General features: G+C 30.9%; 1 protein-coding gene across 1 annotated transcript; it reads left to right on the top strand.

Moving 5' to 3' along the window:
• Window positions 1-5,900: 5,900 nt before the first annotated feature.
• On the top strand, window positions 5,901-9,912 carry LOC148788834 (catalase). The gene is made up of 8 exons (XM_088878461.1): window positions 5,901-6,057; window positions 6,664-6,760; window positions 7,332-7,609; window positions 7,704-8,480; window positions 8,771-8,860; window positions 9,201-9,268; window positions 9,367-9,460; window positions 9,577-9,912. Exons 1-8 carry the CDS (start codon window positions 6,043-6,045, stop codon window positions 9,634-9,636), a joined length of 1,479 nt encoding a protein of 492 aa, XP_088734587.1. The 5' UTR covers window positions 5,901-6,042; the 3' UTR covers window positions 9,637-9,912.
• Window positions 9,913-15,468: the final 5,556 nt, after the last annotated feature.

Here is a 15,468-nt window from a genome sequence, read left to right as displayed (position 1 = left end):
CAAATTATTTTTATTTCTGAAAGAGGAAAAATAAATGTTATCAAGGAACAAATTGGAGAATAACAAAAGAGGTTTGATTTCCTTAAAAAAATATTTTTCCTCTAATGGAATTCTAATATTCTTTTATGAGAATTTTTCTTTTGTTAAATTTTAGGACCACAAATTCTTTTTTCCGTTGGCACGCGTCTCAAGTTTATTGTAGATAAGTAGCTTGTGCGATTTGTAAATTCAAAATCTCTTTTACTTAACAAGACGTTTCTGATCAAAGCGAATAATACCTTATGGCAAAGGGCAATAATTGTGTACGTCACATAATTTGGCATTATTTGAGAGAACCAAGCCATTTATTCATTTCACGACCTCGAATGATAATATCGGTATGCGTGTTAATTCGATTACTGACGAGGAGTTTAAACTGTTTATATGCCTCAATACCATCTTAAATAGGTTGAACTCGTAAAGATAGAGTTAAAACGGACTATATTTTATATCGGGTCACCCTAATCGTATCATGTGCCAGCATTATCTCATAAAAAATATAAAATATAAGAGAAATCCTATTGACACGTTTTGATGTTAGGTCTAACTAAATAAAAACTCGTGCCTCTTATAAAATTATAAATATACTGCAGTTGTAAGTACGAATACACCCTCTATTCAGTGATGATATTTTATATTAATGGTCTAACCAACACCCTCCTCGAAGGGAGTATGTAATTATTTTTTAAATAATAAAATGTTTATACAATTAAATTTAATATTACATATAATTTAATTAACAATATGTGGAAGATAATGATCAACCGACGAGTTGCTCTGAAATATCTGACCCGGACGGAGAATTGTGTGTCCGGTCCAGGTCAATTTCGTGCACGCCTATACGCTTCAAACAGGTACAATAAATTGACTAATAATTGTAATAATTCTAATTTTCTTGACATTTGATTTAGACTGTCATCATTGCACCTAAACTCCTTATAGAATATTGTAATTACAATTTAATCTCTTATATTTTAAAAATTATACTTGGGCCCTTTACAAAAAATATTCCTTTTATAACTGCGCGCTCGCAGTTAAGGTTTTGCACAAAAATGTCGATTTAGAAATAAATTTAAATAAATTTTTAATTTTATCCAACGCTAAATAATTTTTATATTTTTTCTAAATTTAAAACGAGAAAAAACACACAAAGACATTATTTCAATTATATAAACATAACAAATCCATGCAATCAATGTCAACAGATCGAAGAGCGTTATATATATTCAGTAAATTTATTATTAGATTATTGATTTTTATTTATTTTAAATCAAGGATAAAATTAAATTTTGTTGCTTTAATTAAAATTTATAAATAGAGCATTTTTAACGAGATGTTGATGCGATTTGTAAAATTTAAGAAGCTAACATGTAATTAAATATTTTATAGAGAATATAAGTGTAATTATTCTAAGAACAGATTACGTGTTTAATTATCCAAACACTTGTGTCTTTCACAAAATGACGAATATACTTCTTGAGAAAAAAATTATAATTTATGTCCACATCCTCTAAAGGGGTATACTTTTAATTTTATAAAAAAGAAGGGAGTATCGTGTAATTTATAGTTATTTTAAGTGCATATCCTGAAATAGGTTTGGATGTAAGGATTAATGCTGTAAATAACTGAAAAACAGATGAGATGTGATTTTGGAAATATATGGAGACATCCTTATCCGGTGCTGCTCGTGCTGGAAAACCGTGAAGGTGGTGGGACCCATCCCCGAATGGAGGGCAGTCCAAGTAGTGGGTCCCCTCCTTTACACTCGTCTTTCCTACTGTACGGTTCAGATAAGTGGCACCACTTTCTTCGAACCACATACATGTCCCGACACCTCCATGTTATCTCTTTCTTCAAATCATTTTCATCATCTTTTACTTTTTTTTTTTTTTACATAGATTTGTTATATTATTCAATAAATTAAATTTAAAAATTATTATTATATATTAATAATCCAGATAAATAAATATATTTAAATAAAATAAAAAATAATAAATTAGTCTCACTGTAAAAAATTTGCAACACGTGGAACTAAAATTGCAATATTTTTCTAACGTGTAGGATTAATATTGCAACAGTGGGATTAATTTTGTATTATCTTTCTAAAATATACAACTAATGTTGGTAATTTCAAAAAGTATGAGTCTAATATTACAAATCACCTTATATTTTGGTACAAAATTATAATTTTCTCAAACGGGTTTATTTGGAACTTTATTCAAAATTAATAATTAATTATGAAATTGTGGATTCAAATGATATAATTATTCATTTAGGGCTCTTTTATTCTGTACAATGGAATTAAGATCACATAAATAATTTCATGATTTTAATTATGCTTTTCTCACAATTAATGACGGACGAATCATATTAATATCAAGCTTAGGCTAAACGAAGTAAACAAAAAATGGACATTGATCGACAGAAACAGCGTACCCAATTTTTAGATTCTTGAATATTAGTGAAAAGTATATTGAAAAATACAAATATTTAACAACATTACATAGTTTCATTAATATACTTTCCAAAAAAAAAAACTAGAAACAAACAAAGTTTTGAATGTTTGGTTGATGTCTTTTTCATTTAGCTTGAATTGGTTCTTGTGGGCAACACAAGCACAAGCTTTTCTTTCTGTTTCTTTTTTTTGGAAAGTACACACCCAACCAACACATTATTAATTTCGAATACAAAATTTCTGGTAAAGAATTTTCAGTCCAGACCGTTGAGTTGTCCCCCTTGGAAAAATAACAGAAGCACAAGTTTTGAGTCTTTATCTTTCAGCAATTTGATACACAACTAAAAGATAAGTACCAATTTGCTAAATACTCCGATTTCACTCCCTATTACTACTGACTAATGGATGAAGTATAGTTGAAATGTATATATAATTTAATTTTTTAGTATATTTGTCGATTTAAATGAAATAGAAGAAAATTAGAACGACTACGATCGGAACACATAAAATATAATAATTTTAAATGCACTTGATTGTTTGTGCGATGAATAAGTGCGTTTTAATCGATTTATATTTGTCTACCCAAAATAATTACTTTAAATTTTAAATAAATTTAACTAATAAAATAAAAAATATCGACATATTTATGGAACTCAAATCCATAATCTTATTACAATAGTGTCATAAAATGTCCGACCTTAATTATTTACATATAGTCTCATCCACATAATGCCTGTACTTAGGGTGTGTACAATAGCTTTTGTTTTTATAGTGAAAAAAATCGTACAAAAAGTTTTAAGTTGCTACAAATAAGAGAATATTAAAAACGTAAAAAATTAATTGATAATTTAATATCATTACTAATTATATATATTTAATGAACAAAATAAATTATTTTGTCAAAATAGTAAATTTTATAGCTTAATAGCGATCGTTGTTTTATAAAAATTATTATTAACAAGAACTAGTGACGACAAAAGATATTATTGTGACTATATTTGATTGTTGTCAAGTTGTCAAAATAAGCATGTAACTAATTATCTGTAGTAACAATTTTATGTACGATTTGTGTTAATAAAAATATAATGAGAATATCAAAACCGTCGTCACTTAATATATGTTAGTATATATGGCATATTCAAATGCTTGTGCATATTCAAATTGCTTACAACATTCGACTTAAATCAATTTCATTTAAACAGTTAAAAACATAAACTATAAATTATAAATTATAAATATTTTTGCAACTTATTTTTTTTTAAAAAAAAAATAATAAGTACTTGAAATAAATACTTAATTTTAGTGGAATGATTAGAGCCTTTAACAGTTACATTATTTAAATGATTATAACTTGATAAAGTAATTAGATTAGTCAAAACGTCACTCAATTGATTTTTACTTTTTATCCCAATTTGGTTCCTTGTGCAAATGTATGTTTAGATATTTTCACAAGCTGATGTGAAATGAACCCATAAGGTGTCGCCACCACTGCTCTAGCATCGAAGCTCGTGCGAATAATTATATTTATACTCTCTCATTTATTTTTATTTATACAAATTACTTTTATTTTTTGTGTGATTATAAGAGTTAAATACACTTTGCACTCCTGAATTATGCATTTGATCTCATTTATACCCGTAAAGTATAAAAGATAACAAAAATACCACTGACAAAATAATTTGAAATTGATAAAATAAAAATGCCCTTCTCACTTGCCCGTTTATTTTTTTGTTCTACTACCTAGAATATATATTTTAGTTTTCTCTTATAAAATATTATCTTTTTGCATAAATATATACTTGTTTTGTAATTGTATTATTAAAACTACATTTAAAATAAATATGAAAAAAAAAGATATAAATTAATATATTTTACACATCATATCAATCATTATCATGATACTTTTCTCCGGTAACTGAAGACATCAAAAAATTATTTCACCTATACCAGAATGAGACGTTCAGTAAAAAAAATACGTGGCGTTCATCCGCACTCTAATACATAAAGCATTAAATGTAACGCGCATTTAACTATGAGGGTGTTTGCAAATATGCTTATTTTAATATCGATCATCAGCTTATTGTTGGAAATAAGGTGAAAAGTTTATTTTTATTTTATAACTTGTGATTTTAAACTGCTTTACATAAATTGATTTAAGTCAAATACTATAAATAGCTCCCAATCAACTTCTTTAAAACTTAAATAAAATTTTAAAAATTAAACTATTTTTTCCAAATAATTCAATTTCAAACTTTTTTTTTATTTTTAAATATTCTCAATTTTCTACTGTATAGCTTACAATTTCTTTTTACGATCTATTATTAGGAAAGCATCAGAAGTTTATCGCAAACACACATCAAATAATTGCTTCTATTGATTTGTGGGGCCCATGGATAACGCCAAATTGGTGGGGTCCTTACTCCACAGTGCAGACCAACTTGGAAGCACACGTAATGTCTTATATGCCACTGATTTGGTGGGATATTACAGGCGTGCCCCCACGTCGCACCAAATCTTCATAAGCTCAAATTAAATCCAATTAAAAAAACAATTAGGTATTTAGGTTCAAATTTAAATTCCAGTTTATAAATTTAGGTTCAGAGTCGAATTTGTTTTGAAAGTATCAAACTATGAAGTGTGCTTATTTCACAGCCTTCCCAGTTCCTTCTTTCAAATATATATATATATAAGTATTTGTTTTTTTATATATATTTATTTACGTTTTTCTAACACTCTAAAATTTTTACATAATTACGAATACTCCCTCGTTGTTTGAAGATTTAAAAGAACTCTCTTCAAATAGAATATAAGTATATAGTCCCTAAACGGTGAAATACACATTACTATACCCTTATTGAAATTTTTAAAAATGTATATATTTAAAAAATATAAAAAATTGAGGGTAGATAAAGTAAATAATTATAGGGAATATTAGCCTATATAAAAATTGTTAAAATACATCTAATGGAATTGACTCGTTGTTAGATGAACGTTAAAATTAGAGGGGTATTTGTAATTTCTCAAACAATAGAAAAATATTTATAATCATGTCAAATCTCAGATGATACTCTATAATATTATTATGATAATCTTCGAATTTGAACACTCATTTTTCAACTCAAACTCGAGTTTTGTTGAATTTGAATATGCTCAACAGAGTTAAGAATCAACTAACGTATGGGTTACACGAAAAAATAAAAATAAAAATAAAAATGAAGGAAAAAAATGGCGAAATAACAAAAATAAAGCTGTTTTAATATTTATAATCATATTATAAGTAAGTTCAGAAAATATTTACTTATAATATAAAATCTGAGAACTAATAATTGAGTATTATTTGAATAAAATAATGATATAATTTCATAAATGATGGATTGAAAAAATATCTAAGAAATGGGTGAGGTGGTGGGGTTGAAAAGGTGACCCCATACCCTATTGCAACTCAAATTTCTTTATATACCATCCCAAAACTCTCATCTCCCCACTCCATTTCTCTCCCTCCTCTTCATACAATTTTCCTCAATTCTCTCTCTCTCACTTCTCTAGCCATGGATCTATCTAAGGTATTTATTTCATTTAATTTAATAATTCCCTTTTTCTTTTATTGATTTATTCATTATTTTTGAAATTTTTCGTTCGGATCAAGCTTGACAGTACTTCATTAATTATACTGCAAGTGATACTGCACTCATAATATAATTGGTCATTTTTTTGTATCGTACGTCAATTACATGGTAAGTATGATACACTTATCATGTAATTATTTTGAGAACTCAACCGGACCTGATGTGGACTCAAATTTTGGAATTATGCTTTTGTTACGAATCATGTTACATTTAGCAAATACGTGTTATGTGTATGAAAAATACACATCTATTTACTTAAAGAAAATTTTATACACGTAATATGTATTGCTCCATGTATTACAATTTGCCTATCAAATGCAAAGAAATTAATATCTGACACAATTCGTTATATATATATATATATATAATTATAATTCAATTTTTGAACTGATTCAATATATCGATATTTTAAATCATTGCATATGTTCAAAGAAAATAAGAAATTAAAAACTATTGACATTTGTGAATTTTATTAAAAAAAAGTTATCCAAAGTTGAGTGTGGCCAACTTTTTTATTACTGTAAATGTTTGATTGTGGTGCAGTTCCGTCCATCAAGTGCGTACAATTCACCTTTCATGACCACAAACACTGGAACTCCAGTGTACAACGATAATAGCTCTTTGACTGTTGGAATCAGAGGTATCATCATCATTATTTTAATTAAAATTTTCTCATGAATAAAACAACATGAAAAATATTGACACACGACTATAGAAATTAAACAAATTTGCTCAAAAATAAAAATAAATATTTGCATGAATATTATTTATTCCATTATTCTGTATCAAATCTTCAATATTTGATAGTAATCGAGAATTTTATCTAACATAAATATCAATTTTCAATTAAATAAAATAATTCAAAACTTAAAGTTGAGGTTTATGGTTCGAGGTTTTTTGAACGTGGATGCAAATACAGACTCAAAAATGTGAATTTGTCATTAATTTTTGGCTCAAATTAACTGAAAAAGAATTAAAAATTTAAATTATATCATGACTGAATTACAAAAATTAATTTTTGAAAAGGATAAAATATTAAATTTGCAATGAATGATGATGTACTAGAAAAATAAAATATTTTGAATAAGTTGAACATAAAAAGGTTGGGATAAAATGTGGAAAATATTTACATTTATGCATGGAGCTGGGTTGATATCAAGATCATGATGGTGGTGTTGCTGATTTGATCAAACTCTGGTACTTCACAACAGGTCCAGTGCTCCTTGAAGATTACCATCTCATAGAGAAGCTTGCCAATTTCACGCGCGAGAGGATCCCGGAGCGTGTCGTCCACGCTAGAGGTGCAAGCGCCAAGGGATTCTTCGAGGTGACTCATGATATTTCTCACCTCACCTGTGCTGATTTCCTTCGGGCTCCCGGAGTTCAGACGCCCGTCATCGTTCGGTTCTCCACCGTCATCCATGAGCGCGGCAGCCCTGAAACGATCCGGGACCCCAGAGGATTTGCCGTCAAGTTTTACACCAGAGAGGTATTTGGGATTTTTCGTCAACTTTGTGGTTTAGGGTTTTGGATGAAGAGTAGTACATTTTTTAATCTGCAAATGTCTGTGATCGTGGTTGTAGGGAAACTTTGATATGGTGGGGAACAACTTCCCGGTGTTCTTCATCCGGGACGCGATCAAGTTCCCTGATGTGATCCACGCCTTTAAGCCCAACCCGAAATCCCACATCCAGGAGAATTGGCGGTTCCTCGACTTCTGTTCCCTCCTGCCGGAGAGTCTCAACACCTTCGCTTGGTTCTACGACGATGTCGGCATCCCCCAGGATTACAGGCACATGGAGGGCTTCGGTGTTCACACCTTTACTCTGATCAACAAGGAGGGGAAGGTCCATTACGTTAAATTCCACTGGAAACCCACTTGCGGCGTCAAATGCCTGACGGAGGAAGAAGCTATTCGGATCGGAGGTTCCAACCACAGCCACGCCACACAGGATCTCTACGATTCAATTGCCGCCGGGAACTACCCGGAGTGGAAGCTCTTCATTCAGATCATGGACCCGGATCATGAGGACAGATTCGATTTCGACCCGCTTGATGTGACCAAGATTTGGCCCGAAGACATTTTGCCCCTGATGCCCGTGGGTCGGTTGGTGTTGAATAGGAACGTTGACAACTTCTTTGCAGAGAATGAAATGCTTGCGTTTTCCCCATCTATGATTGTGCCTGGGATTTACTTTTCTAACGACAAGATGCTCCAGACCCGGATATTTGCTTATGCGGATACCCAGAGGCACCGTATCGGGCCCAACTATCTCCAGCTCCCGGTTAATGCTCCCAAGTGCCCCCATCATAACAATCACCATGACGGTGCCATGAACTTCATGCACAGGGATGAGGAGGTGAGAAAACTGGGGACTTTCTCGGTTGAATCCAATTTCTATTGCTTCTTGTTACAGCCTTGGGATAGTTAGCATCTTGGTACTGTCTCTTTCCTTTCACTGTATTTTGGTGGGAAAATGTTTTGTTTTCGAAAGCGGTTTGTGGGTTTGTGAATCGACGTTGATTCCTGTGGTGATTGCTGGGAGAGAATTGTTGGCCTGTATGTCAATTATCGTGTATAGCTATAGAATTTTTAGCACAAGGGCATACATTCGTTGGATGTCTTGATAAGATGTTTTGACCTTTTCAGGTGAACTACTTCCCGTCGAGGTACGACCCTTGTCGCCATGCTGAGAAGTTCCCCATTCCTCCGGTGGTGTTGTCTGGGCAGCGTGTGAAGGTATGTGGCTCAGTTTCCTTGATTGTGCCAAATTGGTGTGTGTATAGTTGAAGATTCAGAAGAAGCTAACGAAGTTTCACTCAATGTGTGTGAAAATAGAATCGAGTTCAATCTAATTTCATACACTGATGAAAAGGAAAATGTTGTGCTTGGTTAGGAGTTAAGGATCAGAAAGTTAAAGATTCCATAAAAGCTAATGAAGTTTCACTTTGCAATCTTATTTGAATCTATCCCCGGGATGGTCATACGAAACTTAACAAAATCTGCTTATATTAATTTCTGTATCATCTTGGTCGACTCTGACGTCTGTCTGAAATTCCAATGCTTGATCTATTAACAGACTGTCATCGAGAAGGAGAACAACTTTAAGCAGCCTGGAGACAGATACCGTTCGTGGGCGCCAGACAGGTACTTTGCTCCCCCACTCCTTTCAAAATTTATAACAAAGTAGATTTGAATGCATAAGAGTTTATTTTCTTACTTTGTTTGCCGTCTCTCTTCATCAGGCAGGAGAGATTCATCCGTCGATGGATTGATGCCTTATCCGACCCCCGCCTCACTGCTGAGATCCGTAGCATCTGGGTCTCATACTGGACTCAGGTCCTGTGCTCATGCCTCTTTCTCTATGTGTGTGTTTTGTTGTGTTCTCTTATTATGTTGAGGATCATGCAAAGTGCATTTCCATCATGTTAACGTGCTTTGGGTTTATGCTGCAGGCTGACAAGTCTCTTGGTCAGAAACTCGCATCCCGTCTCAATGTGAGGCCAGCAATGTGAACTTGATTAGAACTGCAGCAAAATTGAGCTGCGTAAGGAGGGCAATGTAGATATGGTCTCGAGTTGGAGAGAATGAAGTCGATTATAAGAGCTCTCTGATTATTACACCTTATTGTAATATGTTATGAAGAGAAACTTGTGCCGAGTGTTTCTGAGAGTGCTGCAGTCTTAATGGTCTATGTTTCTGTAAATGATGTCATGAACTGGCTTCAGAAGGTGAGTTTTGAAGCTTGTTCCCACATGATACCACTTAATAAAGCTTGTGTTTATGGCCTATTCGATGTTTCTACTGCTGCTTTCTGTGTTCATGCCTAGCTTACTGCGTACATTCACATGTATGAATAGTGGTCTGCGCCCATCTTTTACTGATCAGAATTCATTCATTGCTATGGAGTTGGATACTGTTGCAATGCTTCAGCTATAAAATGCTAACTTCCTCTTAATACGTTCATAGTTTGCTCCATGAACTTAGAGGTCCTGGACTTCTTGCATGAAATTTTCTTATATGAACCGGGTCCATCAGATGTTATACGTAGTGCCCATTCCATCGGGTATTTCATGTCACGTACCCCTAAACTCGATGTTAAAAGCACTGGATGCAAGATGCAATGCATGAGATTCTTGGAGCCATTTCTCCCATTTTCACTTGGCACCTCATGGACTATTCTGGCCTCCGGCCTGAAACTCCTGCATGGGTTTGGTTGCACCTCTTAACTTGCTATGTCCAGATGTGCTATTTGCAAGCCCGTGTCGTTGATTCAGTCCGCTTCAGTTTCGGCCTTCCTTTTCTTCCAGCCCATTGGGTAAATGGACCCTTTGGGCTTTGAGCTCTAAGAAACGACCATTGGATTAGTTACACTAGCGTACCAAACACAATTATACATTCAAGATTTTGATCAAATTTTTCATTGAAAAATTTTGTGCTCCAACCATTATAATGTCCAGCAGGGACTGGACATACACATCTTTGCTTTGAAGTTTATTAAGAGACAGTGAAATTTGGATAGGGGGGAATAGAATAACGGGACAGGTTGTGGCCAGAGTTGAATTGGAGGTGGTGTTGGAGACAGAATCACGGTTACTTGGAGTGTGGTGCCATAGAGACTAGAGAGAGAGGTCCACATGACGCACTTTGACCTAATTCAAATAAACCCTATCTCTATCTCTATCTCTATCTCTATCTCTAACCACAACTATTGGAATAAATAATATTCTTTACTTACCATCACCTCCTCCTATTCAAATTCTATTCTAATTACTCATTTCTAACTATAAATAATTAGTAACATATTTACAATTACAATTTAGTAATTAAATAAATATAGTTTGCCTTCTCTAGAATTTATGTGGGTATTCAAAAAGTTCTATTTATTCCCATATTTTTTATATATTTTTTTTAAACGGGTCTTACTAGACGCTCAATGCGCTACACCTAAATAGTTCTGTAACACGCTGGGTAGCACTGCACTGTCAGTAGAAGCTTTATCATTCAGTTTCTACTTAAATGTCCTTTTGACGGGCAATATAAAGGTAATGTAATAATATAATTATATTCATTTTCGCTATATTATCACTATAAATATATCCACTAATTGTTTATAATAATAAATTTATACATAATTATATATTGTCAATATTAAAATTATCAAAATGAAACTTTAAAAATTCTTGTTACGTAATACATATAATTAATAACAATTTGAATATCATCACTTCATTTTTTGTCCATAATATATATATATACACACATACATATATGTGTATTTTATTTTTTAGTCATGAAATTGCAAAATGTGTTCAACATCTTATCGACCAATTTGTGGTTCTTGCATACCCAAATACTATGAAAAAAAAAAAACCAATAATAGTAAAGAAATTGAAGTATGACGTAAACCTTAACAAATTTGTGAGAAGGCCTATGAGATAAATTAAATTTCTTCTTAAAAGTCAGCCTACGGTACGAACAAATGTACGTACGTACATTTAAAGATAATTGTACTAATATATTTCAAATAATAGTCGTCTTTTCCTCATCTTAAAAATGACATAATCGTTAATTAGAATATTACGTGAATGAAAATTACCTAACTATATAATACAAGTTTGAGGATTATTTTTTATTAATCCTTATATACTAAATACAGATATATTATACGTTCATATCTTTCATATTGAATAGAAGGATTTGCGCCACATCTTTTAATATTTCATAATTATTTATACCAAAATTTATTTGGTATACAATAAGTAGATGTATAAAAATACTCTTACTCTTCTCTCCTTAAGTATATCCCTAATTAGGCGTATAAACGTGCTTGAGTGACTGAGTCTGTAGCCCGACTGCTAGTTATTTATTGAGTGTGAATGAGTCAGAATAATCACATTCGATTGATAAAATATATATTGTCCGAAATACTCCTAAACATTATTTGTTGGTAAATTATAACTAGTTTATTTGAAATTTGAGTCCTTAAATGGTGAAATAGAAAATAATTATGTAGTCCTTAAATGGTGAAATAGAATTATTATTTTACTCTTGCTGATTTTTTTTTCAAAAAAATATTCAAATAAATATATAAAAAAATGATGGTGGGTAAACTAAATATTCCATTGAGAATATTAGTTCATAAAAATACTTTATAAAATTCTAAAAAGTGTATAAAAGGGTAATTCAATCAAAAGGTCATATTTTGGACGGTTAACACAAAAATTAGATAAAAGCATAATGGAAGGGGGTCATTGTTACATGAATGTTAATATCATGGGAGTATTTATAATTTTTCAAATAATGAGTATGTATTTATAATTATATCAAATTTCAGGGGAGTTGATTATAATTTAACCTTTATGTTTTCACAAAATGATCATTTTTTTTAATATTTTCCATCAGTAATATATTATCCTTGCTCATTCACAATTAATAAAATATCAGTCATAGTCAGTTATTTTATTTAAATTGGGCACGAGTGTGCTCCATTAACTAATATAAATAAATGGTCAATGATATATAAATAAATCATTTCGTTTTTTTATATACGAAAGCAAGTATATTAAATTTCATGGTCGGTAATTAAAAATTTGGGCATGGACCTAAGCTATGTAAGATTGGGCCTAATTAGGTTCGATTTATAGATCGACTTTGTTTGGTTGTGGGATCAATTTAAGTTCCATTTTGGTTCAAAAAGTTTCAAATAAAACAACGAATTACATATTTTGATAAATTATATTAACACCCCTAAAACCAGATCTCATTACACGCATTTCATATTTTTTTAAAAATTACAAATACATTTTTTAAGTTTGTAATTATAAATATAAGTATACTCCCTATTTAGCGTCGAAATTTTACACCAACACCCTAACAGAGGTTGTACCTATAATTTTATAAAGGACTAAAAGTGTATGTGTAATTAGACCTAACTTTAGGGATATTGATGTAATTTATCTTATATGTTTTTTCATCTAAGACTTTCATAGTTTCAGACATTAGTTTTCCATACTTTAGTTTTTTCAATATGAGTAATTGTATTTAGGGTAATTGCACTGCTTCCTGATATCTGGTGTAATTACAAACAGATAATTTGTAATTTGAAAAATTATATCTCGTACCTCTAACATTTATTTTTGTCTAATAAATAGATTTCATCATTAGTTAAAATATAGTAAATTTGTTGACATTAGAAAAAAAGAAAATTGAATGGAAAGTCATATTTACCCCCTAATTAATTTTATATTGACTTATTGCAGCTCAACTAAATCTTTTTTTTACCAAATTATCCTTATAAGGGTGAAGATATCTTTATAGCCGTCGCCCACCACCTTCGGCCCTTTTCCCTTAGAGCCCTACCACACCTCTTTTGATTTTTCTATTTTTTTTTTTAATTTGGCCTAAATTCATCAAAAGCACGTGTCTTGATATAGTCGGAATATTTCTATTTTATTTTCCCGAAAGTACTAAAAGGCAAAGTGCTATAAAAATAAAAAGTCAGGAGGTGATTTGTAAAAAAAAAAATAATTGGGGAGCAAAGTGCAAAATAACCCAAACATTGAGAGCGTCTGCTTTTAACCCTTTAGTTGAACATTGATAAACAAATATAAAGTTTTCAATAATAAAATTTGGAGTCAAATTGATGGACAGATTATATAGAACAAAGTGTTGTATATACTTTTTTTATTCATTTAGGCTAATTTTGTAAAATTAATGTAATAAGTCAGAGGTTTTAACAGTAGAGAGGACTTTTAACACCAACCCATTATAAAAGGAGCAAAATTAATTTAACCCAAATAAATAGTACAAATTATATTGATATCTCTCGAGGTTAAATCTAATTACATAAATATTCTATGTTTTTTATAAAATTATAAATACACCTCTTAATATTATAGTTATAATTATAAGTGCATCTCTTATTAAAAATAAAATTTTACAAATATACCCCATAACTTAATTACATTAACACTCCTCAAAAGTTGTACTTGTGATTTTACCAAAAACCAATAATATTTTGTATAATTATACCTACCTTTAAGGATATCGATATAATTTATCGAAATAAATATTTAAGCATATATCAACCTCGATATATAAAAGGTGAAATATTTTCACTAAAAGAAGGCGAAATATATATATATATATATATATATATAAAGGAAAATGAGAAACAAGAGAGAGAGAGAGAGAGAGAGAGAGAGAGAGAGAGAGAGAGAGAGAGAGAGACAGAGAGAGAGAGAAGGCAACTCGTAAGCATGATAGTGACCAAAATCAATATTTGATCCATTACTTGAGACCATTTCACGCTCAACTCACCCATTTGTTACAATTTTTCAGGTCAATAATTTTGATTTTATCATAAAATTTATACTTTTCTAGATGATTCTGTTTTCTCTTTAATTTATATTTAACGTGCCAAGACATAAATGTTTCTTTGGGACAATTCCCTTTGTCTTTTTCCATAAATGTAAAATTATATTTTTTCTAAAATATTTTAAAATTACACTTACATTCTTTTCGAAAATTTTCCATTTAAAATTACATTTATGTATGACTTGCGATTTAATTGGTACCTCATTAAATAGGGTATTTTACATTTTTATTTTGTATGAATCTCTCGACTTTGTTTCTAAAAGGCCTCTTGTTAGCAAGACGAAGCAACAAGACTTATAAGCTACTCAACTTTTTTATTTACAACTGATATGAAACACATGCCTACGTTATATAAAATTAACCAAATAAGACTAGTAATATGACAAGTGGTTATAATTAATTAGTTATATATATATTGAAATGAGTGTTAGGAAAAAGACATATATATTTAGGTAGAGCATCCCCAAACAAAATTATTGTCCAACTCCCAAATGGAATTATATATAATAATGTGAATCTGAATCTGAGAATATCTGAAAGAGATTCACATGCATGAAGCTCAAGATTCTTACATTGTTGGACTACCCATGTTTTTATTATTTAATTCCAATCAAATCTTTCTACATTTTAAATATTATTCCATCTTTCTATACTCTACCTCCACCAACTCCTGCCTTCATCCCTCCAATTCTCGCCATTTTTAAGGACAATCCTATGAAACTTTAGTCGTGTAAGGTTGTCCGATTCACACAGCTCCCTTCTTACTAAGTAAGTTTTGTCTTTTCAATCACAAATTAATGAGGTATTGATCAAAGTAAAAAATATATATTTGATTTAAGGTGGTTTGATTGAAATGCATAAATGCACGTTATATACCATCCCGTATTGAATTGAAACGATAGATTGAACATCATATAACCCCCCTCTTTTTTTTTAATTATACGTTATTTTAAGGACAAATTCTGATG

This window comes from Sesamum indicum, linkage group LG3, assembly GCF_026168435.1.
Source record: "Sesamum indicum cultivar Baizhima isolate 11 linkage group LG3, ASM2616843v1, whole genome shotgun sequence".
Lineage (NCBI taxonomy): Eukaryota > Viridiplantae > Streptophyta > Magnoliopsida > Lamiales > Pedaliaceae > Sesamum > Sesamum indicum.
Note: the sequence above shows the minus strand (reverse complement) of the source record. Positions and strands in the feature narration are given on the sequence as shown.